Here is a 23,699-nt window from a genome sequence, read left to right as displayed (position 1 = left end):
CTCAAGCTATTATGTGGCAGCCAAAGTTCTGATTGGATAATATCTGAGTCATTTCGACAGAAACCAACAGTTTTGGACAATCAGTGGCAGGATCTCTGAATTTCCAGGGTCAATCAGGGAACAGAGATTCTAGATGCCCCCACCTCTCATGGCTCCCATTGTTTGTGAGGTGCCTTTGTGATGTGGGGCTGCTATGAGCAGAGTAGAAACGTAAACTCTTTCCTCTTAGACATGAAACCATTTGGGCTGAGGAGTGTGATGTGCTCAGTAGAAGAGCAAATCTAATGACAAAATGTCACAGCTTCTCCTGCTACGTTCCCCTTTTCACCACGCATGATTCAAATTTCCTAATATCATAAACTAGTCAGATCCAATGATAACGCTCATCCGCGTCTTACTTGGCCTCCAACAGCATTTTACTGAGGCAACACTTACTCTTTTTTGAAAATTAGTTTTTATTCTGTCAAAGTAACTCACAAAAACCCATTTTTATTTAAAATAGTATAAAGAGCTTTTAAGAAAAGCACTAGTCCCTCTCCCACCCTACCCTTCCTCATTCTCTAGAAACACCTTCTTCAAATGCTTAGTTGTCATATCTGGTATTTATCTAGATATTTCTCAGGAGTAACATTTATGCTGCTGTTTCTTGATGAATCCATTTAGATATTACTTTTCGATGCCCTATTATGATCAGTGATGATTTAGTTCTTGTGAGGGTTGATTCTATGTGTTAACTTGACTGGGCTAAGGACGACCCAGGTAACTGGGAAAACGTCATTTCTGGGTGTGTTTGTGAGGATGTTTCCAGAAGAGATAAGCATTTGAATCAGTAAGTGAAAAGACTGTCCTCACCAATGCAGGTGTACATCATCCAATCCTCTGAGGGCCTGAATAGAATAAAAGGATGCAGGAAGGGTGAATTTGCTCTGTGCTTGAGGTGGGACTTCCAGCTCCTGCCCTCAGACATTGGCACTTCTTGTTTTCTGGCATCTCGACTCTGACCTGGACTTAAATCATCGGTTCCCCTGGTTCTCAGTTCTTCGAGTTTGGACAGGAACTACACCACCAGCTTTCCTGGGCCTCTGGATTACAGAGGACAGATTGTGGGACTTCTTTGCCTCTAAAATCACGTGAGCCTATCCCTCACAATCAATCTCCTATATATGTGTATAGGGCATATCCTGTTTCTCTGGAGAACCCTGACTAATATCTTTCCTTTATATCACCAATAGGAGTATATCATTTTTGTTCAATGTTTCCAATACCATGGTTTTGTGGCTCTATTTTTATGGAGCCAAGTATCACATATGACTACATTTATTTTCCTGTACAACTTTTTCTGTTTGGGGAGGATGGGGGAGGGAGGGAGTTAAGTGATTCATCTTATTTCCTTTGTTTAGTTTCCTGTGTTCCCATCACAGATTTTTCCCAGCCCTTAACAGTCTCTAAGTACAGTTTCCAGAGTCAAAGTTCTCAGATAATTTATTAGCACTATTATAATCCCTCCCCATTCCCCCCCCCCCCCCCCCCCGCCCTTCTAGAGCAGCACTTCTCTAAGTGAGCATATGCTTCACTGGAGGGTCTTATTACAAATAGATTCTGATTTAGGTCTGGACTGGGACCAGGATTCTGCCTGATGGCTGCTGCTGGTCCACAGGAGCTTCTTCCTCTTCCTTATTCAGAAGCTGCAGTTGAAGAGGCAGCTGCTGGCTCTGCGCAAATGTGGAGATGCCCCTGGGGGATCTGGCTCAGAGTCTTGGGCTTATTTCTTCTGCATGTGGCTAAACTGAGCTAAGCCAAAGGCCTGGGGGAATGGGCGCACCACACATAGCACTGTTTTCTGTGGCTTGTAGTGAGCTTTGTGGTCAGCTGCTCTTTCTCAGGGCACACACTATTGGTAATAATTAGATAAGACCTAATGATATGCTGACATTATCATGCCGACATAATCCCCTATTTACCAAGCCTGTATTAAATTTATGTGCATCATGTAGTGATCACTTTGTAATGTATAGAAATATTGAATCACTACATTGTGCAGCATGGACTAACATCGTGTTGTAGGTCAATTATACTTGAAAACAAACAAACAAAAAAGAGATCAGATTTGTGGTTATCAGAAGTGGGGGTGGGAGGAGAGAGAATTCGATGAAGGTGGTCAAAGGTACAAACTTCCAGTTATAAGATAAATAAGTAGTAGGGATGTAATGTACACCATGATAAATATAATTAATATATGAAAGTTGTATAATGTATGAAAGTTGTTAAGAGAATAAATCCTGAGTTCTCAACACAAGGAAAAACATTTTTTCTTTTTCTTTTATTTCGTATCTCTATATGATGGTGGATGTTCACAAAACTTATCATGGTGATCATTTTATGATGTATGTAAGTCAAATCATTATGCTGTACACCTTAAACATATACAGTCCTGTATGTGAATTATGTCTCAGTAAAACTGGAAGAAAATAACTTATGTGCATTGTAGCCCAACAGAGTTTGCATATGTGAATGTGGGTTAGAAAGAGATTGAAGAAGTCTGAAGAAGATGTGATGGATTTCTGTGTAGAAGAGGGTTCGTGGGGGTGGAGTGAGGTTAAATGTATCCCCTGGGAGCAAGAGGTTGAGGTCTGGCTGAGTGGTGACATCTCTGAGTCATATTCCTGGAAATGCTTTTGAAATGGAGAGTTCCTAGAACAAAGAAGAGGGTCATGAAAGGAACATATGGGAGTCAATAACGTGAGGTTGGATTGTGCAAGGGGAAAATAAGAAGATTTAGGGAAGGGAACAGGGTTGTATGGACCACTCGGAGTTCTTCCCAGAATTGACCCCATTATACCCTCTCTTCCTGCTACCTGGTGGCACAAAGTCCTCCAAAGCAGGGCTCCATTCACCCTCTGGAGGATGGGCTATAGAAAACATGAAAATACAGAGTTTAGAATTTCAGAAGCAGGACATGAATTCATTATTAGTCTGATTTCACCTTGTTTTCCTCTTATCACAGTTGTCACTCCATGTTCCCTGATCAGACCTTGTCTTGGTTTGAGTTCCCCTGAAGCAGACCCCCAGACGGAGATTCAGATTCAGTAATTTATTTGGGAGGTGATCCTAGAAAACATGGTGGGAAAGGGAGGAAATGAGACAGGGAAGAGCTGATAAAGAGTGTGATAACACTGGGATTACTGTTATGGGTCCCTGGGATTCAGTCTTGCTAGGGACTCTGGGGGAGATTCAGAGTTGTCACTGAATGATGAGAAAACCGAAGGATTTATCCACAATTCACCCCTCCGTTGGCTGAGGATTTTCTGTGAACACCAATAGGAAGTGTATATAGCTGACCACAGAGGGGAAAGAGAGAGAGAGAGAGAGAGAGAGACACACACACACACACACACACACACACACACACACACGCGCGCGCGGTTGGAGAGGGGGACTGAGCATCAGTGAATGTGAGAGATTCAGAAGGCATCTCTTTTTCTCCAAAGAAATGAGACATCATGGTAGGAATTGTCAGGTATCCCCAGAAGACTGTTTTCAGCCTGCCCTCCGGTCTCCAATCCCAGCACCTCCCACCCCGCCCCAAGCCCCACACCAACTTCTTTCCTGATTATCAACTACCGGTTAGTGTGCCTGAACTTCACATTTCTTGGGGAAGGAGAAATGGGTTAGCTAATCTTATGGTCACATTCCAAGAGACCTGTATGTCTAAGGTCTATGGAGAATGTTGAGGCAATTTACCACCATCACTCTTCATTAGTGAAATGCTGTCAGTATGTTTCATTCTGTGTGCCTTGAGGCTCTGAATCCCTTGGAGATATGAGCTCTGAGTCCCAGAGAAATGAAGAGCCATTGACCTGCACACAATTGTACTTTTTTCTATTCTGTAGTAACAGAGAGGTTTTATAAGAGATACAAAGCCTCATTTATTGAACAGTGGAGGCAACGCCAGAATTCTCCAAGCTCTTTTATGAATTTCTTTGGAAAATAAACGGAACTAAACCAGTTAAGATTTGAGTTAAAGATGTGGGAAGGAGGATGGAATGTGAGCATCACACACACAGTGGAGTGACTGTTCTCCTCTGTGAATACTTGATTATTGAAAAATTATCAATACATCATGAACAAAGAATACTTTTTGTTTAAATTTTTGTTCTGAGAAATCTGTAGGAAGTTCCTCTTGGCTTTAGATTCTGAGAGATTTTGTCATATCTGGGGAACTGGAAGTCTGGGGCCAATTTGGGGTGGATAGGAATGAGCACTGGAGGCTGATAGTGGAGTTCTTACTTGCCTGTGACCATGTTGAAGACCACCAGGCAAAGCCCATCTGTAATTGAACGACATTGGATTTGTTGCTACTTGTTACAGCAGCGTGGATTCCACACGCCATGGGGGCTTGGGGGGGGTAGTGCCTCAGTGAGAGGGTGTGGGAGAACTTACTGCACGCAGCGGTCCCCAACCTTTTTGGCACCAGGGACCGGTTTCTTGGAAGACCGTTTTTCCACGGATGGGGGTGGGGGGTGGGATGGTTCAGGCGAGGGTGGGGGTGGGGAGGTGTGTTGGGGGGGGTTCAGGCGGTAATGCGAGAGATGGGGAGCGGCAGATGAAGCATCGTTCGCTGGCCCGCCGCTCACTTCCTGCTTTGGCAGCGCGCTTCCTAACAGGCCCCGGACTGGTGTCGGTCCGCTGCCCCCGTGGTGGGGGCCCCTGGATTACAGGATTTAGGTTTGTGTTGGGGGATTTGGGAGAGGTTCAAAGAAGGAAGGGTTTGCTCTGGATGATTGCTGTCAGAAATCAGACTGTTGTATGATTATTTCAATAATTTTTATTAGGAAGTGGAGGTAAAATTGTGGGCTAAAATTGTAACTGGTGGGAATTTCCTGGATGTCCGATGGCTAGGACTCTGTGCTTCCACTGCCGGGGGTTGGGGTTCCATCCCTGATCAAGGAAATAAGATCCTGCAAGACGCAAGGCTTGACCAAAAAAAAAAAAAAAAAATGTAATTGGTAAAGAAGCTGCAATTACCGCAGTTAGCCGAGAGAGGGAGGTGTGTGGTCATTTTTGTGGCTTGCACGGTGTTCTTGGTTTCGGTTTTTGTTTTGTTTCTATTTTTGTGTTTTTTGGTCTGTGTTCTGACATGAGTGTAGAGTAGATTTGTTTTTGTCTCACTCCATCACAATCACAGAATGGTCTTGTCTGATGTTGATGTGTGCGAAATGTTTAAGTGGAGAACACTGTAGCCACTGCCAGGCTTGTTTCTTTCTTCTTCAATCAGAGCCTGCCTTTTCCTTCAGAGCTAAAGGTATTGGGGGCTCTATAACCCTTAGAATCCCTTCCAACTTTGAAAAATCTAGCATTATATTTCTAAATTTCTAGACTAGTATGACTTTTGAGTGGAAGTCATCTGAAAGGGTATAGCATCCCAGCACATGTCTAGAGATGGGAGGAGCCTTGTGGCTGGAAATACTACTAGAAGGCTTTGAGGAGCACACAGAAATTTGGTTGGATCTTGAACAGTGGTGTAGAAGATTGAATTACTGACCTCAATCCTTCAGTCCTCCCTGAATCCCCATCTTTGATATGGCCTCATCCTGGGCAAGGTGTATTTCCCTACTCCTTGACTTTGCATTTGGCCGTATGATTTGCTTTGGCCAATGGCATGTAGGTGAAAGTGACAATGTGTCTGTTCCAAGATCTCTTAAGAGGTCGTGCATGTCGCTACTCACTGGTGAGCACCATAAGGAACTGTTTGTGGTGAGAAGAAACTGCTCTAATCAGCCCTCCAGTCTTAGAAGGATAGGAGACAAGTGGAATAGTTGCCCCAGCCAACTCATATAACTGGCGTGAGGAGCTGAGCTGTTTAGCCACTGCAGCTCGAAGCAGAAAAGTCCAGCTGAGCCGAGGACTCGATTAGCCACACTCAGCGGACACCTAGACACAGGAAGAGTAACAAACAAGTGTTATTTTAAGCCAGTAAATTTTGGGGGTGGTTTGTTACTTAGCAATAAGTACCCAGTGTAGAGACTGGTTCCTAGAAGTGCAGTGCTAGCATATTAAAAAATAACCTTCTAGGGGGAAGGGGCACTATAGGGGTAGGAATATACTGTTAGGTATAAAATAAGCTACGAGGATATATTGTACAACATGGGGGATACAGCCAATATTTTATAATAACTACAAATGGAGTATAACCTTTAAAAATTGTGAATCACTATATTGTACACCAGTAACTTATATACTACTGTACAGCAAACTATACTTCAATAAAAAAATTTTTAATAAAAAACAAAAAAACAGCCCTCTGAGGGTCCTTGGCTGGGTATGAAAATTAAACTGACAAAGCCAGAGTAACAGGAAAAAAGCATACACATTTTATTGAATTTCTACAAGTACACGAGAGCCCTCACAAGAGAATGAAGACCTGAAGAAGTGACCAGAGCCGGAAGCTTTAATACATTTTAGGCAAAGGAAAAATAAATTTGTGAAGAATTGACAAGGCAAAGGGGCTCGGGCTAAGGGGAGTAAATGATGAAGAAATAACAAGGTTTGTTTATATAGCCTTCTCACTGGTGACAAGGATGTCTCCCTTCCTCCTGATACAGGGAAGTTACTTTTCATGTTCAGGATTTATTTCCTGCTTTCACTGAAAAAAGGTGAGGTGGGGCGGGGTGGGGGAGCCTTCCTCCTGCAGTTTTCTCAGATTCCTTAATCTTAAAATATTCAACATGCCAAAGTGCTATATTTTGGAGTAGCATGTCCAATACCAGCTTCTAGAACTTACCCATTTCTCCAAATTCAAATCTAGCAGCGTAGCATCTTCAAATCTTCCCATCTCTAACCTCTACTTCTGTTGTTATGTCTCCTCTGACTCTTTCTTTTATTTTTATTTATTTATTTATTGGCGCACAGGCTTAATTGCTCTGCGGCATGTGGGATCTTCCTGGAGCAGGAACCAAACCCATGTCCTCTGCATTGGCCGGCGGATTCTTAACCACTGTGCCACTTAGGAAGCCCCAACTCTTCCTTTTAAAGGGAAATCATTAGGTTTTTTTCTTTTGTTTTGTTTCTTTTGTCTCCGCTGCAACCAGGGATTGAACGTCCCCTAGGCAGTGAAAGCTCGGAGTTCTAACCACTGGACCACCCGAGAGTTACGGAAAATCATGATGTTACTTCCTTGTTTAAAATCATACGATGGCTTCCCATTATACTTAGAAGAAAACACAACTCCTTTCACTGCTCCAAGAGTCCACACTGATCTGGCTCTCCCTATATCTCTGGTCTGCCCACTCTTTTCCCTACCATCCTTTGGCTGTGCTGACCTCTTTGTTTAGGTAGTACCCCAAATCCCATTGCACCCTAGTCCTTTGCCCTTGATATTCTTTCTCAAATTGTGTAGTAAAAGGCCTTTGTCCAGGTTCCTGGGAAATAAACCCTTGGAATTTCCTGAGCGTTAAGAGTGTTGTGTTATTCCTGTGTGAGCTCACTGGACTCTACCTGGTAGTTTATTCTAGTGAGATGACTCTTGGGGAATCATCAGCCAGAAAGTCCAATCATGTGATTAGGGGATTGGGGCTTTGGGCTATGTGCTCTCAGCTGGACTCAGGAAGAGAGAGGGGCTGGAGATGGAGTTCAATCACTATGTGGTCAAAGATTCAATCAGTCAAGCCTACAGAATGAAGCCTCGATGGAAAGTATGGCCATCGAAGCTTAGGTGTACTTCCTACTGTGTGGGCAATATTCCAAGCTAATCACTGTTATTTTCCTCAAGGCCTAGACAGTGCTTGGCTCACGGCCAATAGTCAATGATTGTTGGATGGATGTAAGAATAAGCTGCATGTGTGTTGGTTAATATTCACCAGAGACTGCTTGGATAGAACTGTTAGCTTATTTACTGATAATTATACGTGTACCTTATCTGTGTCAGATTACTTCTGTCTCTGATACCAAAGTCCTCTAAGTTTGATTAGTAACTGCATTTGAAACGTTTATGGTACAAAAGGGTTGGTTTGGGGTCAAGCATGGGGGAGGCTGGCCCCATGAAATGATCCCGTGAACCAGCCTGGCAGAAATGTGCCTAGTTGTTTCCTCTCAGGCCTGTGTAAATGGTTATATGATTAAGGAAAACTCTTCATGAGTCCAGAAATGTGTAAGTTTTACTTTTCCTGAAATTGGAAAAACTTCTAATTATGGTAGGACGTGCCAAGAAGACCTGACATCCAATCTCCCCACCCCATCTCCCTCCTTGGCCCAGCCTACTCTCTCCCACACAGGGATCAAAGGACAACAAGATTAAGCACTGCCTAATAATAACTGACGATAACTCCCAGCCCATCCGACGTAAAAGAAAAAAGTCTCTCTTTAATCCAAGATACCAAAAATCTGAAAAACTTCCACTGGAATGTCTTGATTCAGAATTCTTTTTCCCCCCCTCCTCTCGGGGTTGATCTAAGTCACAGACAGAGCTAAGAGGGCAGGTGGGATCACAGATACCGTGGGTCTCAGCCATTGAGGGCACTGGGATCGCTACGCCGGGCCTGAGCCGTGACACCCAAAGAAGGGGAAGAGTCTGTGGGGGGCACTCCCCTTTTCTCCATACTCTACTCCGCTTCACTTTCAGCCCCCAAACCCAGGAAAAAGGAAATTCTGGAAAATTAAATTACCCAGGATGTTAAGAATGAGTAATCCAGGAATTCCCTGGTGGTCCGGTGGTTAGGCCTCTGTGCTTTCACTGCCGGGCCAGAGTTCAATCCCTGGTTGGGGATCCACCAAACTGCGCAGGCGAAGCCAAAATAAACACACAGACAAATAAATAGTAATCCTTCTGGAAAAGGAAATTAAAAAATAACACTTGGGTGACTCCAGACATTTTCTGTTCATTTGCACTTTGGTTTTCAGTAAGACTTTGCTTCTGTTTGATTCTCAGCACTTCGCTATGAGGCCCCAGATGGTCTGCTTTCTGCTTGTTTCCTGCCTGTCCCATTCTCAGTCTTTGCTGACTGTAGGGGTTTATGTTCCTTTAACTAGTTAGTTTATTTCCGCTTTGGGGCTCCGTAATGCACAAGATTCTTGCTGCTCAGGAATATTTTTTAGTCCTCAAGTCTCAGAAAAACCATCACTTCCTCTAGGAAGCCCTCCTTAACTTTGCCATCTAAAGTCGTCTCCTTCAGCCCCCACCCATTCCTCTCCATAATATCACCCTATTTATTTCCTTCGTGGCACAACAGACTGTACATAGTCAACACATTAAAGGTGATAAATTTGTTGAGAGTGAATGAATAAAGATATGAATAAAAGACAGAGTAAAGGAGGGTAGGAGCCAAGCTTTATACTATTTATGTTTTTTATTAACAGTGACTCGCAAAGCATTGGGTTCATGCTTAGTTTCAATAAATACTTAAAATATTTGAATTTTATGTTTAGAAGTTACCTTAAAGATGAGGCATGATTTATCAAAAAAAAAAGTATGAATGAAAACAAAGTATGAATGCAACAAAAAAAATCACTTTAACTTGCTAGACCTCACTATTTCACTGTAAAATGGGACCAATATATTTGCTATGAGAAAGCAAGGATACTGCATAAATGAAGTGTTTTGTAAACTATAATAAAAGATATGCAAACCCACTCAGAGCCTTATTTTACAGAATACCAAAACACTGAAAAACTGTAACTTGCCTACGATTAATATAAGCATTTGTTTCCTGACTCGCAGTTTGGTGCTTTTAGTTAAAACTGTTCATATATTGATATATCAACAGTACCAAAAATAAAAACAACACACACACATACACATTAGTAAACCCATCTTCCATCTCAACAAATCACCTATGTCAATGTTCCTGATTTTTTCCGGAGTGTGTCCATTTGCAACTGCAGTAATACAATTTTGAACTTTTGAAATAACTTTTAAAAATTTCAACCAAGTTTTACAATTGGATGGCTGAATTATGTAAAGCCCAAAATACAACCATGTATGTTATCATTTTAGACGACTGACTCAATCCCAGGATCCCCTATCCTGCTTCTCAAAAGATGTTTTGCAGAGTTCCGATGGTCCCTGAAATATTTGCAAGGAATCTACAAGATTAATACTACTTCCATAAAAATAATACTAAGATATTATTTTTCATTTTTGCTCTCATTCTCTCAGTAGTGTACAGTGACGTTTTTTAGAGCATACATCACTCATGAAACTCCAGCACTGAATACAGAGGCAGATGTGAGGATCTAGCCACCTTTGAGAAGCCAGATATTAGATTTGCAAAAACATTAAAGAATACCACACTTCTCAATAAACTTTATTTTGCATTGGAAACAAGTTATTTTTCACGAGACATGTTTTTTATATTAACCTATAACAGCCTTGTTGCTATTTTTAATATAAATTAATAAATACACATAAAATTTCTCAATTTCCATTTCTAATGCCACAAATATTGATAGATATATAACCCAAATAAGCAAAAGCTCTTTAAGCTCCTCAATAATTTTTAAGTGTCTAAAGGAATCCTGAGGCCAAAAAGCTGGAAAGCACTGCTGTCCCCACTGAACCTGAACCTTGAGATCTACTTGGTTCAGTGCTTACCTGCTCAGCTGGGGCCTTAAACCTTAGGCCACTCTCAATAACTAAGTACTGACACCTTGCTTATTGTACGGACACCTGAGCCAGACCAGGTCCAGAAGTGTCCTCATCCTTCATCCTTCCTCACCCCAGCTCTAGGCCTGGAGAGCTTTACTGTGTGCCCTGGAAATCTTGGGGGTGGGTTGGAAATGGACCATCAGCTCCTGGGACCCCTTAGCTGTAATGGTGAGGCTTAACCACATCCATAGCCTCGGCCCACCTCTCCGGTCTCACTTCCTCTCTCTCTCACCTTCACTTGTGGTTCCCCTTCCCCTCTTACATCCTAGTGCATCCTCACCCCAAATCTACAGTATCTGATGTCAACTCCAGTTTCAGGCTGAATGTGTCACTCTGATGTTAAAGCAACTGGTTTTCCGCTTGTCACTTTCTCACATTCTCTTCTTCGTTGGGAGCCATGTGGCAGCACTCGTGTACCTGAGACTGGCCCCTGCCCCATGGTTACATGCAAATGCGTTACTAAAGCAACAGCCTAATGAGGGAGAGGTGGGGCTGGGGCTTGAAGAGGTTTCCGGGGGAACCTCTGGAGGAGATTCTCTTCCGCAGAAGGAAGGAGGGTTTCCTCCCGGGGCTCTGTGTTGTGGTAGGAGAGGTGGCCTGGGTTTCTCTACGTGGCTCTGAGAGCGGGAGGCTCTCGGAGGCTGTGGTGGGTCTCTGCCCTGTGAAGGACCAGGCCGCCCTCAGGCACTGTGACCCCCTGGGCCCCTGTAAATGCTGGACAGATAAAGAGGGGGCTGTCATCAGACCCCACCCTGAAGAAGGGCCTCAGGGGCCCTGAGAAGGGTGAACGGGGACACGTGTAGATGTGCGACCTGTCCCTCATGTCATAGAAAGACACGTCTCCAGCTTCATAGTCCAGGAAGATGCCCACCCGCTGAAGGCGCTCTTTCAGGGGGAGAATCTTCTTCAGGGAGGACGGGGCGCGGTACTGGTGCTCAAACATCTCCAGGGTCCAGAAGCCTTTCTGAGGAACCAGTGGGGTTTCCCTTTTCCTCTCAACACGGTCTCTACAAACCCCCACAGCCCAAACCATCACGTTTTTGACCTCCACCTCCCAGTAATGTCTCCCTGAGGAGTAGCTCTCTAGGCCCAGGACACAAGGCTGACAGTCAAATCTCTCTGGGTTGTCAGGCACTCTCTGCCTGGAGGGACCCCGTCTCACACTTCGCCGGTCCTCTGACAGGAAGAGCTCAGGATGAGCAGTGTCTGGGTCCAGGACCACATCAGCTGCAGAGGAAGTCTCAGGTTTAGGCCTGGGATCTCAGAAGACTGTGAGATTCCTGGTCCCCAGAGAGATCCCAGAAAGCTGGTGGGAGATCCCCCATGTAACCACCTTTTCCATGAAGGCCCCTTGATCCCAGATCCCAGGCAGCTCACAGAGACAATCACTGAGGCTGCACTTCTAGCTCTTGAGTGGCAGGACTGCTGTCTCAGGTCAAGGAGAACCGGGGCTCTAAGAAATACAGCAAGTTCAGCAAATGCGCTGAACCTAATGGCTCCCGCTTTCTCTCAACGTTCTCAGATTTGTCCCCTTTTCTATTCAAAATACATGATCTCTGGGACTCTCTTTAGTTAAAAGGGTTCTCACATGGCCTAAAGCAGCAAAGAGGCCCTATCCTCTCCCCCTCCCCCAGTTAAGCAATTGAGGCCCATCCGTCCCTACACAGATAAGGGCGATAAATGCTCTCTGCACTGGTCCTCTGTGTTCTACCAGTTTAACCAGGTGACAACTGATTTAAATGACTAATAAGGGCCCCCTTCAAAGGTTAATAAAGAAGGATAAGGTCCCCAAAAGTCAGCCTGCCGTACTTGCCTGAGAGATGAGTATGGCAAAACAAAGGGGGCGCTCTACCCATCCAGCTTTGCTTGAATAACATGGATGTGACGTGTACAGCTATGACCTCTCTGGATATAAGCGATGCTTCAGACCCCTGACATTCTGCAGCCCTCTCCCATCTGCAGTTACTAGTACTTAGTCAGTCTACATCTAACACAAAATCATTCTGTTAGAATGACTTTCCTCTTTCTCCAAGTTGATATGTCTGGCAGTGATACTTTCGAAATTCAAAAGAGGAAAAGTCCAAGTGCCAAGGGATCTAGTAAAGCCTGGATTCATTGATGCTTTTGAGCAGAAGGTGACAAATCATAAAACTCAAATTGCTCAGTAGGACCGGGCAGTTGGACCCTGTGCTCTCCCACTTGCGCAGGTCCCCTCCCCAGCAGGCTATACGCAGAATTATCAGTGTTCTCCTGGAGCAGGAAGGCATTTCTGGTCCCTATCTGTACACCCCTCAGCCAGGCCTGGGACGCTTATTGCCTTTCCCACACATGGCTCTTCCACTGTGCAGTCTACACCATCTCCCAGGTTATAAATAGCTAAGCCAGTATTGTCTTCTTTCAAATTAATACAGGATCCAAAAAGCAACAGCTACTAAAAGCTAACCTTTCGGGAGGTCTACTATGTATGGTAGACCTTTGGTAATCACAGATGAAATTATTCTATAAAAGAAAGGACGGTGGGAAGTAAGAGCTGCTTAAGAGCTGCAGGGCTTCCCTGAGAGCAGAGGTAGGCTCCAGCATTGGGTGGGATATTGCTAGTGAACTGACCCCAGGCTCCTGCTCCCCCTGGCCAGCCTTGGGTCCCCTTGTTCATCTCCTCTAATGTGTCCTGTTGGCTGGCTGGTGGGGAGAAAGCTCGGGATCTGAGGGGGTTTCAGAAGTGCTCACCCGCATGTAAGAGGCTTCTTCTCCACCCTGCAATAAGACAGGCAGAGAGGTGAGCTTCAGGAGATAATGGCTGGCCAAGCAGAATACAAATCATGCAGGGAGTAGATCAGGAAATGCTCAACTTACGCAATTCTTCTTGAAGTTGCTCTGAAAGAGAAACAGAAACAAATGAATGTCCTCAAGAGAAGAACTAAAAGAATTTGAGTTTGTCTTAAATGATGAAGGCTGGTCTTTTCTATGAATACCACCGTCCCCTTCCTCTGCTCCCTTGGGAATTGTCAAGATACCAGAAACAATATATGATCAGGTGGCTGGATATTATCAGTACTTATTTAGGTTTGCGTTTGTGCAATAATATAGGGCTATATGTAGCCAGGTGTAGGGATGCAACATTTGCAGAATGGAAGAAAGTAAAGTCTGAGGGATTCATTACTAGGACACGAGAGTTCCAAGCCCTTCCGGCTGCCTTTATTCATGTCCTCTCTCTCTTTCCCAGGCTTTTAGCTGCCCGAGCTGTGTCCTTTGTATGACACTGAACGGTCCTGCTACTCTTTTACCTTTTATTTGACGTTCTTTCTCTTTTTCCATACGTTCTTTCCCCAGTTCATTATGTGCAATTTCTTTCTCTTCATTTTCAGCCTCTTTTTGTGATGATAGAATCTCTTTTTCCACTTGGAGTTTCTTGATGCGGTAGATGCTCCCAGCAATGAGGAGGAGCAGAGAAGGCAGGATGACGGCCAGGGCCACCATCCAGGGAGATGTGCTGGGAATAAAGGATTCTGAAAAGGGAGCCCCAAAGTCCCATTTAGTGAGAAAAAGGAGCCCCGGGATGAGAGCCCCTCAGGGCGCAGATCTGAAGAGCTCCGCCCTGCCCCTCCCCCTCCCCCTCCCCCCCCCCCCCCCCCCCCCCCCGCCCTGGCCCCACATTCCTGCTTTGTCAGCTTCTCTCTCAGAAACCTCACCTAGGGAAAGAGACTTTGGTTCCGCACTGCCTCGCCCCACAGTAATTGCCAGGGTGGGGCCCCAGCAGACAAAAAAGCAGTAACACCTGGAGTCACCACGGGTGGGACCAGGGTCACTAAAAGCTAACCAGCTATACTGAATCAGCACAGCCACCACGTGGTATAAGCCACCATCCCTTCTTGCCTGGGATACTGCAATGCCTTCCTCCCTGCTTCTGTCTATACCCTCTGTGGTCTGTCCTCAGCACAGCAGCCTAAGTGATATCATGTTATTTTTCTGCTCAAAACCCTGCAATGTTTCCTATCTCACTCAGACTAAGAGCCAAAGTCCACTTGTGGCCTACACTGCCTCATGTGATCTGGACCCCTTGTCTCTCTGAATTCATCTCCTCCAACTCTCCCTGCCCTCAATCCATTCCAGTCACTCCTGCCTCTTGGGGGGTCCTTGAAACTGCCTGCTATGCTTCTGCCTCTGCCCTTTGCATATGCTGTTCCTGCCACCTGGCTTGCTCAAACATCTGCATGGCTCACTCCTCACTTCCCCAACTGCCATCTTTTCCATGAAGCCTTCCCAGATCATCCTATCTACAATTACAACTGGCTTATGCCCCTAATACTCCCTATCGTCTCCCTCATTAATTTTCTTGTACGGTGCCTATCACCATCTGATATAATCTACAGTCTAATTACTTATTTCACTCCTTGTTTTAATTAATGATTTCATTTATCACTCTCTGCTATTCTAGAATGTGAGCCCCATGAGGGCAGGTATCTTCGTGTATTTTGTTCACTGATTTATCTTCGGTTTCTAGAACAGTGTCTTGAACATATGAGATGCTTGTTCAGTATTTAATGAATTTATGAATGTCTACAGACAGAGAATTTCTCCAACCACTGTCCATTGTTTTATGATTGTTAAAAATGTTTGAAAATTGCTGCAGGATAAGGACTATAACAGAGAGAGAGAGAGGAAAAAAAAAAAAAAAACCCCAAACTATCAAATTTACCCTCAGAGAAGAGACTTCCTATCCCTGTGTTTTGAGACGATTTGATTTTCCTCTTGCAACAAGGTAAGAGGCTTCAGCTCAGCAGTAGCCTCTAGCTCCTCAGGGCCCAGAACCCTTCCACCCCACGTCCCTCCTCCCCATCCCCATGCTGGGCTCCAGTCTGTCTGCTGAAGATCCTGCCTCCATGAAATGAGCTTCCAGAGAGTAGGGAACTAACCTGGAATGAAAATCACAGCTTCCTTCTCCTGGTTCAGCAGTGTGTTGTTGACAGAGCAGGACAAGTTCCTCACAGACTGGTCCCTGATGATCACAGCCATGGTGACCATGAAGAGGCCATCTGTGTTCGGAGTGTAAGCCTCCACCAGGGAGGGCATGATCGCACCATAAGGGTCCCTCCACACGGCATGGGGCTTTGGGTACCACCCTACAGATGTGCATTCCAGCCGGATGCCTCCATCTTCGTGGCCCTTCATTTCAATAATGGGCTTAGAGCCCAGGCCTGGGGAGAGAGACCAGTTAAAGAGGTAACAGTGTCTCAGCCAAAGTGTCTTAGAAGATCAGCTCTTAGTGATGACAGCCAAGGGAAGCGGGGAGAGAGCAAGAGGCTGGTGTCCGGAGAAATTGATTACACACATTCCATGCACTCCCTTTTCTGAAGGGAGAGAGGAAGGAAGGAAAGGAGGGAGGATGGAGGAAGGAAGGAAGGAGACAGTAAGGAGGAAAGGAAGGAAGAAAACCTTGACATTGGAGAACAGCAGGAGACCAACATGTCAAAAAATGGTGAGATCTCTAAGCAGGGAAAGGATTACACTGCACTTTTCTTTGTGCTCTACCTATGGACCCCATCACAGGAGCAAGCGTCTGTCCGCCTCCTCATAAATGTTTGTTGATTGATTCATTCAGCTAGAGATTTTAATTTTCTCACTTCTTGGTGGGTGTGTCCACTCTGACCAGAAACAAACAGGCTTTCACTTTCTGCCTTGAGAGGACTTCTTAATAGCTCTGCCTTCCTGAAGTTCTAGGTTAATACAATAAGGACAGAAACCTTTCAGGCTGGCAGAATCTTAAGAAACGTTTTGACTTCAAGGCATTGTCCCACTTCTCCTGGTTAGGGCTTCACATCACCGTAGCTATCTGATAATCACGAGGAGCTGTAGGTTTTTAGGAGGATGGAGAGCTGTTGGTTTTTAGGAGAGATAATGTACAAAGCCAACCCTTACCCCGATTCAGAGATGTTTACCTTGCAGTCAATTAGGCTCAGTCAATTAGGTAATTTTCTTACAGCCCCTTGACCACATCCTCCTACTAGATCTGGATGCTCCTGGGATTCTTAAGAGAACAACATCACTTCCTTAATGTCAGTAGATCATCATCAAAAGCCCTAAGGCTCTGGATTCTTCCTAACTTATTCTCTCCTTCAAAGAATCCTCAATAAAAGAGAATACTGGATGTGAAAGACCTGCAAATGCATGGTCCTGGGAGACTTCTGCCCCTTTAGCCAGCGATTATCCAGATTTCTTTTAAGTAGTTCCTTTGTTAAGCCTATCCAACAAATTATACCAAAGACAAAATTAAAGCAGCAACTTAAATCTTACCGCTTTTTGCTCAATTTGATCTTTTAAAGATGGAAAATAAAGAACTAGTCCATATTGAAAGGCTGGCACAGAAACTTTGAAGTGGGATAAGATTCCAAAGAACTCGGTAAGATGGAAAGAAATCCTACAAAGTGTTCCAGCGGGGTTCAGGAAGGGCAAGGATGAGACAATAGACTTAAGGACAAAATCAGCCAGTCAATTAACCACACTGAAAAACAATAAACAAACAAACAAACAAATAATTGTATACCATCTCAATTGAGAGTGGGGCAGTCCAGGCCAGGGGCATGTTTACAGGTGAAGGATGGAAAATTCCTGCCACATACAAACCCATGCTTGTCAGCTGTGAACAGAGTCAGGACACAAGGGTAGAGAAACCCATCTTCCATGATATTGTGTATTCATCAGATACAAAGTTGCCCTTCTGAGTAACAAAGATGGGATCTCCTACCAGTTATATTTGAGGCCCACTGGGAAATTCCAACTGTCCCCAAACCTCACTTCCACTGGTTTGATGGACTGAAATGCCATTGATTTATGTCTTAAAGGCTTTTTCATTCTTCAAACATTTCTTTTAAAGTATAATGCTCTGACACCGGAAGTGAGGTCATACCTCAAAGCCAATAAACTCGTAGAAATCCCAGGTTAAATACCACTGCTCTTCTGAAGCCTGGCCAAATTCTCACTCATTTTCTCTGTGGGGTCACCAGGCTTAGTATATAATTTACATGTCAGTCACTCTCAGTACAACTAGTATTTGGGGAAAGGGAAAGAAGGCACAATTAATATTTATCAAGAGATGAGATGTCCATAGGCTGTCGTTTCCTGGGCAATCCTTACTTATCCCACTAGTCCCCGTGCAATTATCGACAGTGCCTCTTCTCACTCTCAAAAGTGTACAGTTTGATTGATAAACGATATGGTCCCCTATCAAGAGCCCGCACACCCTGTGTTGTGCTAGATGGGACTTCACACTGGATCCTCTCAGTAGCCCTAGATGTGCACGGCTCACTCACTTCATTCTGGTTTTACTCAACTGCCGTCTTTTCAGTGAAGCGTTCCCTAACCATGCTATGTATAATTACCTTACCTCCATGCCCCCTGGAACTTTCCATCTCGTCCCTACTTTACTTTTTTCTATGGTGCTCATCGCCATCTAATATAAAATCCAGTTTAATTATTTCATTTATTGCTCTCTGCACCCTCCAGAATGTGAGTTCCATGAGCGTAGGGATCATGTATTTTGTTCACTGATTCATCCTCAGTTTCTAGAACAGTGACTTGAACATAAGAGATGCTGGTAAAGTATCTGTGGAATCAATTCATGAATATCTGTGATGAGGGGGGCCCAAGGATAAATTTTCCCACTCTGATTTTGATATCAGCAATTCATTTTTTTCACTCCTTTATTTTATGACCACTTCTTAGGCACCTATTAGGTGCCAAGCAATTTGCTAGATGCTGGAGACATAGTTGTGAATAACTGCTGTTGTCATCAGGTCCTGATTGGTTCTGATTGTAATCTGGACCATATGCTTTAAAAGAATGTCTAGTAACAAAAGCCTGAAAGAGTACTTTTTAGTGCTATCTACAAAAATTTTCAGTTCACCTGGGCCCATGGTTAGGCTTGTACCTTCCTCTCCTGTATAGTTAGGCATAACCATATGACTTGTGTTGGTCAATGAAATGTCAGTATACATAACATGTAGCACCTCCCTGGCAGAAGTTTTACGAGCCAGTGAATGATTTGCTGGGCTCTCTTTCCCTCTGCTAAGGTGAACCACAAAACTCCAGGCAGGTCTGTATGAAGCAGAGCCCCACCAGACTCATGAACGATATATTTCATGTGTTAGAAATAGACCTTTGTTAACTTACTGAGAATTGAGGGCTGCTTGCGACCAGAGCATAACCTTGACAATCCTGACTAATACATACTTCACAGATGATTAAAAGCATGGACTGGTAAGAGGCTCATGGGGAAAGGTTTAAAGAAAAAAAACCCACCTCTCAGGTTTAGAACAGAGATAACTCAGGCATGATGTGATGATCACTTACAGCTTTATGGAGCAGATTCATTTAATCCTTCAATAATATTTGCTGAGCACCTGTTATGCTCCAGGTTCTGTTCTAAAGATGTGGGCACAGCAGGAGCAAAATAGAAAACAATCTTTTATGAAATCTACATTCTAGTGGAAGAGACATAATAATCTGGATAAATAAGCAAAATGCATACTATGTAAGAAGGTGATAGGCGCTGAGGAAAAAAGTAGGGAAGAGGGGGGTGAAAAGGGTGAAGGATGGTGTTTGATCCTTACAGCTGTGAAAAATAACTTACCAGAAAGAAAAAAAATAGATTGAAATCACAGGTGAAAAACTTCTCTTTGGATTTAATGAAAAAGATAGGGAGCATCATATATGATTGGTGAGAGTGTATACTGGTACAAATACTTTGGAAAACAAATGTGTAGTATCTATTAAGGATGAAAATAAATTTTTCTCATAATATGGCACTTCTCTTCCTAGGAACCTGTCTCAGTTGGGGATTTTGAGAAGCGGCACGTTATGGACTGAACTGTGTCCCTGCAAAATTCATACGTTGAAGGCCTAACCTCCAGTCCCTTAGAATGTGACTGTACTTGGAGAGAGGGCCTTTAAAGAGGTAATTAAGTTAAAATGAGGCTGTTAGGGTGGGCCCTAATCTCATCTGACTGTTGTCTTTATAAGAAGAAGAGATTAGGACACACAGAGAAAAACACCAACAATGTGGACCCACAGAGGAAAGGCCACATGAAGACACAGAGAGACGACCACGTGAGGATCCACTGAGAAGGTGACCATCAGCAGGCCAAAGAGAGAGGCCTCAGAGGAAACCAAACCTGCTGACTGCTTGATCTTGGACTTCCAGCCTCCAGAACTGCGAGAAAATACATTTCTGTTGTTTAAGCCACCCATTCTGTGGTCTTTTGTTATGGCAGCCCTAGGAAACTAACACGATCAGTAAAAGGCAGTGTTCTATTTCTTGACAGTGTTCTATTTCGTTACATGGGTTATAGCTCATAATAGTTCAGTAATCTGTACATTAATATTCTGTGAGTTTTCTATTTCACAATAAAGATGTCTAATTCTAAAACATGATACTGAGGAAGATGCTTAGAGATCTCTCAGAAGTAGGCATAAGAATAATCTGTAGGGATTAAGCATCTGCCCCTGCTCAAGGCGACAGCTGAGTTCCATGCGTACGTCTCAAGACTCAATGCCCACCGTTTAGCAGAGCAAACCCACTCACTGGGCCCTTGAGCAGGGGAAAGCCGCCCTCCCTGTTTAAAGGGGATGCTAGGCAAAAATCTGCTGGTCTGCAGGGGGTACTGAGATGAGGAGAAAAACGTTCCCTAAGAGTCAGGCTGTGAAAAAGCAAGGAACAAAATGAAAGGACGCACCTGCCACCATCAGGTGCATGATGGCCTCATCATAGGATCTGCCTTCTTGGAAATAACAGCGGTAGATGCCGTTTTCGTGGGCTGTGACGTTGTGTATGATCAGCCCCACGCTCCCCTTGCTGATAGCTTGGCTCACAAAGGTTGTTCTTCCCCGGTACTCCTCCATCTGCTCCTCCGTCCTCTCTCGCCCACCCTTGTACACGAACACTGCAGGGGAAAACTGCGTCCGGAACCACCGCACCTCCATGTCCTCAGCGTTTTTCTCAGGTGACAGGTGGCAGTGTAACTTGGTGTCTTCTCCCACCATGGCCAGGATTGGAGCAGCTGGCCCCAGGACAGTAAACTGGACTGTTCAACAGAACGACAGAATCAGGCAAGGGCACCAGCCATCAACTCTCTAAGGCAGGAAAGGAGGTGGATATTCCTGGAGACAGACATGTTCTTTCTGAGGCCGTTGGGGCTTCCTGGGCTGAGGATTCTGGGGGCAAGAGATGCGGCTGGTCGGTAGTAATAAACACCTAGTAGGGGGTAGTAGGGTGTCTATTGAGGGTGCTACTGCTTCTTGAACGACACATTGAGAAGCATACCCTGACAATCCTCACAGACCCTGAGCCTACAGAGATTTTCTTCTATTCCTCAAACCAGCATATAGCCTGAAGTATACTATAAACTTGAGCTGTCCAATATGACAGCCACTAGCTAGTCCCAACTGAAGTGTGCTGTGAATGTAAAATACACCCAATTTTGAAAATTTAGGGAAAATGTTAAATATCTCATTGTTAATATTTTACATCAATTAACAGTTTAAATAATATTTTGGTATATTATGAAAGTTTATCTGTTTCGTTTCACTTTTTTAAACGTAGCTATTAAGAATTTTTGTTATATATGCGGCTCGCATCTGTGGCCGCGTATTGCTTCCAGAGGGCGCTGGGATCCATTCGATAATCGCGTGCAGAGTGCAAGGGTGACTGAACACAGCTGCAGCCCTTCTTCACCCTTCCTCTTTGCAGACTGAAGTGCTGACTTCCCTTTCTGAGAAGCTGATGGGAGTTAGCGGCACGCACCCCTACCTGAGACGGCTGCAAACAAGCTGAGGAGGTGGACGACGAGAAGGGACCCCGGCAGGGATAAGTGCAGAGAAGCAACTGGCTCCATAGGCACCCACGACGAGTCACCCACGAGAGGCAGGGACGGGGGGCCTAGAGAAATGTGGAGAGTCAGCCAGGGTGACTTGCACTGCAGTTTTGATCCAGGGCAAGCTTTCCTGTAACCCGTGTTGGTATCATCAACGCCCCAACTTCTGTTTTGGGCCGTGCCCTTTCTCCCCCGCTTCAGGTATTTCCCGATAGACGGATTCATTAAACACTCCCTGGAATAAGCCAACAATACAACGACCGGGAAGGCAGTTTTCTGCTTCGGCTCACTTCTGCCAGAGTCGAGTTTCTTCACACGTCACTTGATATTTTTCCAAAGCCACCCTCCCTCCCTTCCTCCCCGCGACTCAGGCTTGACCTCAAGTCAAACCAATGGTGGGGAGCGTCCCCCGGAATCACCCCCTCCCTGGGACCCCGCCTCTCCTCTTACCACGTACTATTCCCCCCGTCTATGGCCCCCCACCCCCTACCCTGCCCCGAGCGGTAGCGCGGCCCCTCCCTTCCTTACCTTCTAGAATTAACTTCTGCGTTTTCTTTTATCCTCTGACGCTCAAACGATGATTTACCGGTTGTCCCTCTTCCCCCTAAACCGGCCCATGGGCACAGGCGCAACCAGACCAAACCGTCCGGAAAGCAGAGGAAAAAAATTTCCTTCACCTCCTGTTAGTCGCGGCGTGGGGGCTGCGGGACCTGGGAACCGACCCACTCGGTGACCACAAAGCCACAAAATTTCCAGGGATGGCTTAGAGCCCAGCTGTGCGTCGGGGCAACCAATGGCATTCCTGAGCCTGCTTTCTCACCAGTTACTGGGTAGAATACACAGAAACAATTTAGGAATTAAAATCGCACAGTTGTGCAGAGCCTTTAAAAAATTCCCTTTTTCTTTTTTCAGACTCAAGATACTTTTTTTTTAATTTTTATTTTTATTGAAAAGCCTTGAGATTCCTAAAGATTCTGGCGTTGCTGCTGATCACCAGGAGAGGCCTGCCGTTTGTAGGAGGGTGTGTGTGTGTGTGTGTGTGTGTAGTGTTTGGGGTTGTGGGTGTGGGGAGGTGATGACATAAGCATAAGCATATCTCACAGTTTCACATGTTTCTTAGTCTTGGGTGGGATGGAGCCCAGTTGCCCACATGAAAACCAGCTGATTAATGGACACTTTATATCATTTTTCTCTTAGTTGGCTTTTCTCTTTTTATTTATTTTCGAACTTGAGTTTACTGGGGTCGTTTTTCAAGGAGACAACCTGACTCCAAGTCCTTGACTCAGAGTCAGCTTTTGGGGAACCCAAACTAAGAGATGGGATTCAGCAGAAAGTTCAGCAGACATCATCAACAGTGAGAATTATCTTTTCTGCAAAAGGACACGCTGATATGTGTACCTGGGTCTAGTAAGTGAATGAAGGGCTACAGATAAAATTTTCAGAGTCACTCTCATTAAGGTTCAGGGGGCTCTCCAACTGTGGAGGCCCTTAGTGTATACAGGATGGAGCCCTCTTTCAGAATAAGTGAGGCTGTGACTGTGTGCTAGACTGAAGAGTTCACACCCTAATGTTTACAACCTGTGATTATCACACATTACATGGCAAAAGAGACCTTACAGATGGAATTAAGGTTATGGATCTTAAAGTAGAGAGATTATCTTGGATTCATAGGAAGATTATCCTGGATTATCTGGGTAGACATGTCTAATTACATAAATTCTTAAAAGTGGAAAAAGGCAGGAGAGTCAAAGAGATTTAGTGGAAGAAGAACCAGGGTGGATTTAAAGATTGAGAGGGATTCAATCTACCATTACTTCTTTGAAGAGGGAGGAAGAGGACCGAGCTGGGGAACGTTGCAGCCTCCAGAACCTGGCAATAGTCCTCAGCTGACAGCCGGCAAGAAATGACAGCCTCAGTCCTACAACTGCAAGAAACTAAATCCTGGCAACAATCTGAATGAGCGAGGAAACAGATTCTTCCCTAGAGCCTCCAGAAAGGAATTCAGCCTGCAGACACCTTGATTTTAGCCCAGTGAGACCCATGTTGGACTTCTGACCTACAAAAATGTGAGATAATAAATTTATTTTGTTTTAGGTCACAGAAATTATGGTAATTTATTATGGCAGCAATACAAAACTAATACAATAAGGTTTTTGTGAAAATGTTGCAGTGAGATAGATTGTGAAACTGTCATA

General features: G+C 44.6%; 1 protein-coding gene across 3 annotated transcripts; it reads right to left on the bottom strand.

Moving 5' to 3' along the window:
- Positions 1 to 4,836: 4,836 nt before the first annotated feature.
- BTN2A1 (butyrophilin subfamily 2 member A1) lies at positions 4,837 to 22,248 on the bottom strand. Of its 3 annotated transcripts, none has more exons than XM_057699976.1 (8): positions 22,033 to 22,248; positions 21,441 to 21,569; positions 20,368 to 20,715; positions 15,553 to 15,834; positions 13,924 to 14,145; positions 13,493 to 13,513; positions 13,367 to 13,393; positions 4,837 to 4,973 (listed from the first exon to the last, which is right to left on the bottom strand). In XM_057699976.1, the coding sequence occupies exons 2-8, from the start codon at positions 21,523 to 21,525 to the stop codon at positions 4,855 to 4,857; spliced, it is 1,104 nt and encodes a 367-aa protein (XP_057555959.1). In that variant the 5' UTR covers positions 21,526 to 21,569; positions 22,033 to 22,248; the 3' UTR covers positions 4,837 to 4,854. The 3 variants fall into 3 exon arrangements, with proteins under 3 accessions (XP_057555959.1, XP_057555958.1, XP_057555957.1); XM_057699975.1 differs by lacking the exon at positions 4,837 to 4,973 and adding an exon at positions 8,329 to 8,770; XM_057699974.1 differs by lacking the exon at positions 4,837 to 4,973 and adding an exon at positions 11,118 to 11,866.
- Positions 22,249 to 23,699: the final 1,451 nt, after the last annotated feature.

The sequence above is a fragment of the Hippopotamus amphibius genome, chromosome 11 (genome assembly GCF_030028045.1).
Source record: "Hippopotamus amphibius kiboko isolate mHipAmp2 chromosome 11, mHipAmp2.hap2, whole genome shotgun sequence".
Taxonomy (NCBI): Eukaryota; Metazoa; Chordata; class Mammalia; order Artiodactyla; family Hippopotamidae; genus Hippopotamus; species Hippopotamus amphibius.
The sequence above is the reverse complement of the archived record's forward strand: the minus strand, read 5'-3'. Positions and strand labels throughout refer to the sequence as shown.

Bases quoted from the DNA above. Each gene is read 5' to 3' on its own strand.
- BTN2A1 (XM_057699974.1), bottom strand. From the start codon at position 21,525: ATGGAGCCAGTTGCTTCTCTGCACTTATCCCTGCCGGGGTCCCTTCTC. The intron at 15,835-20,367 runs GTGCGTCCTTTC...CTCTCTCCCCAG, and splicing joins CATGCACCTGATGGTGGCAG to GCCTGGGCTCTAAGCCCATT. The intron at 13,394-13,492 runs GTAAGTTGAGCA...GTCTTATTGCAG, and splicing joins GCAACTTCAAGAAGAATTGC to GGTGGAGAAGAAGCCTCTTA.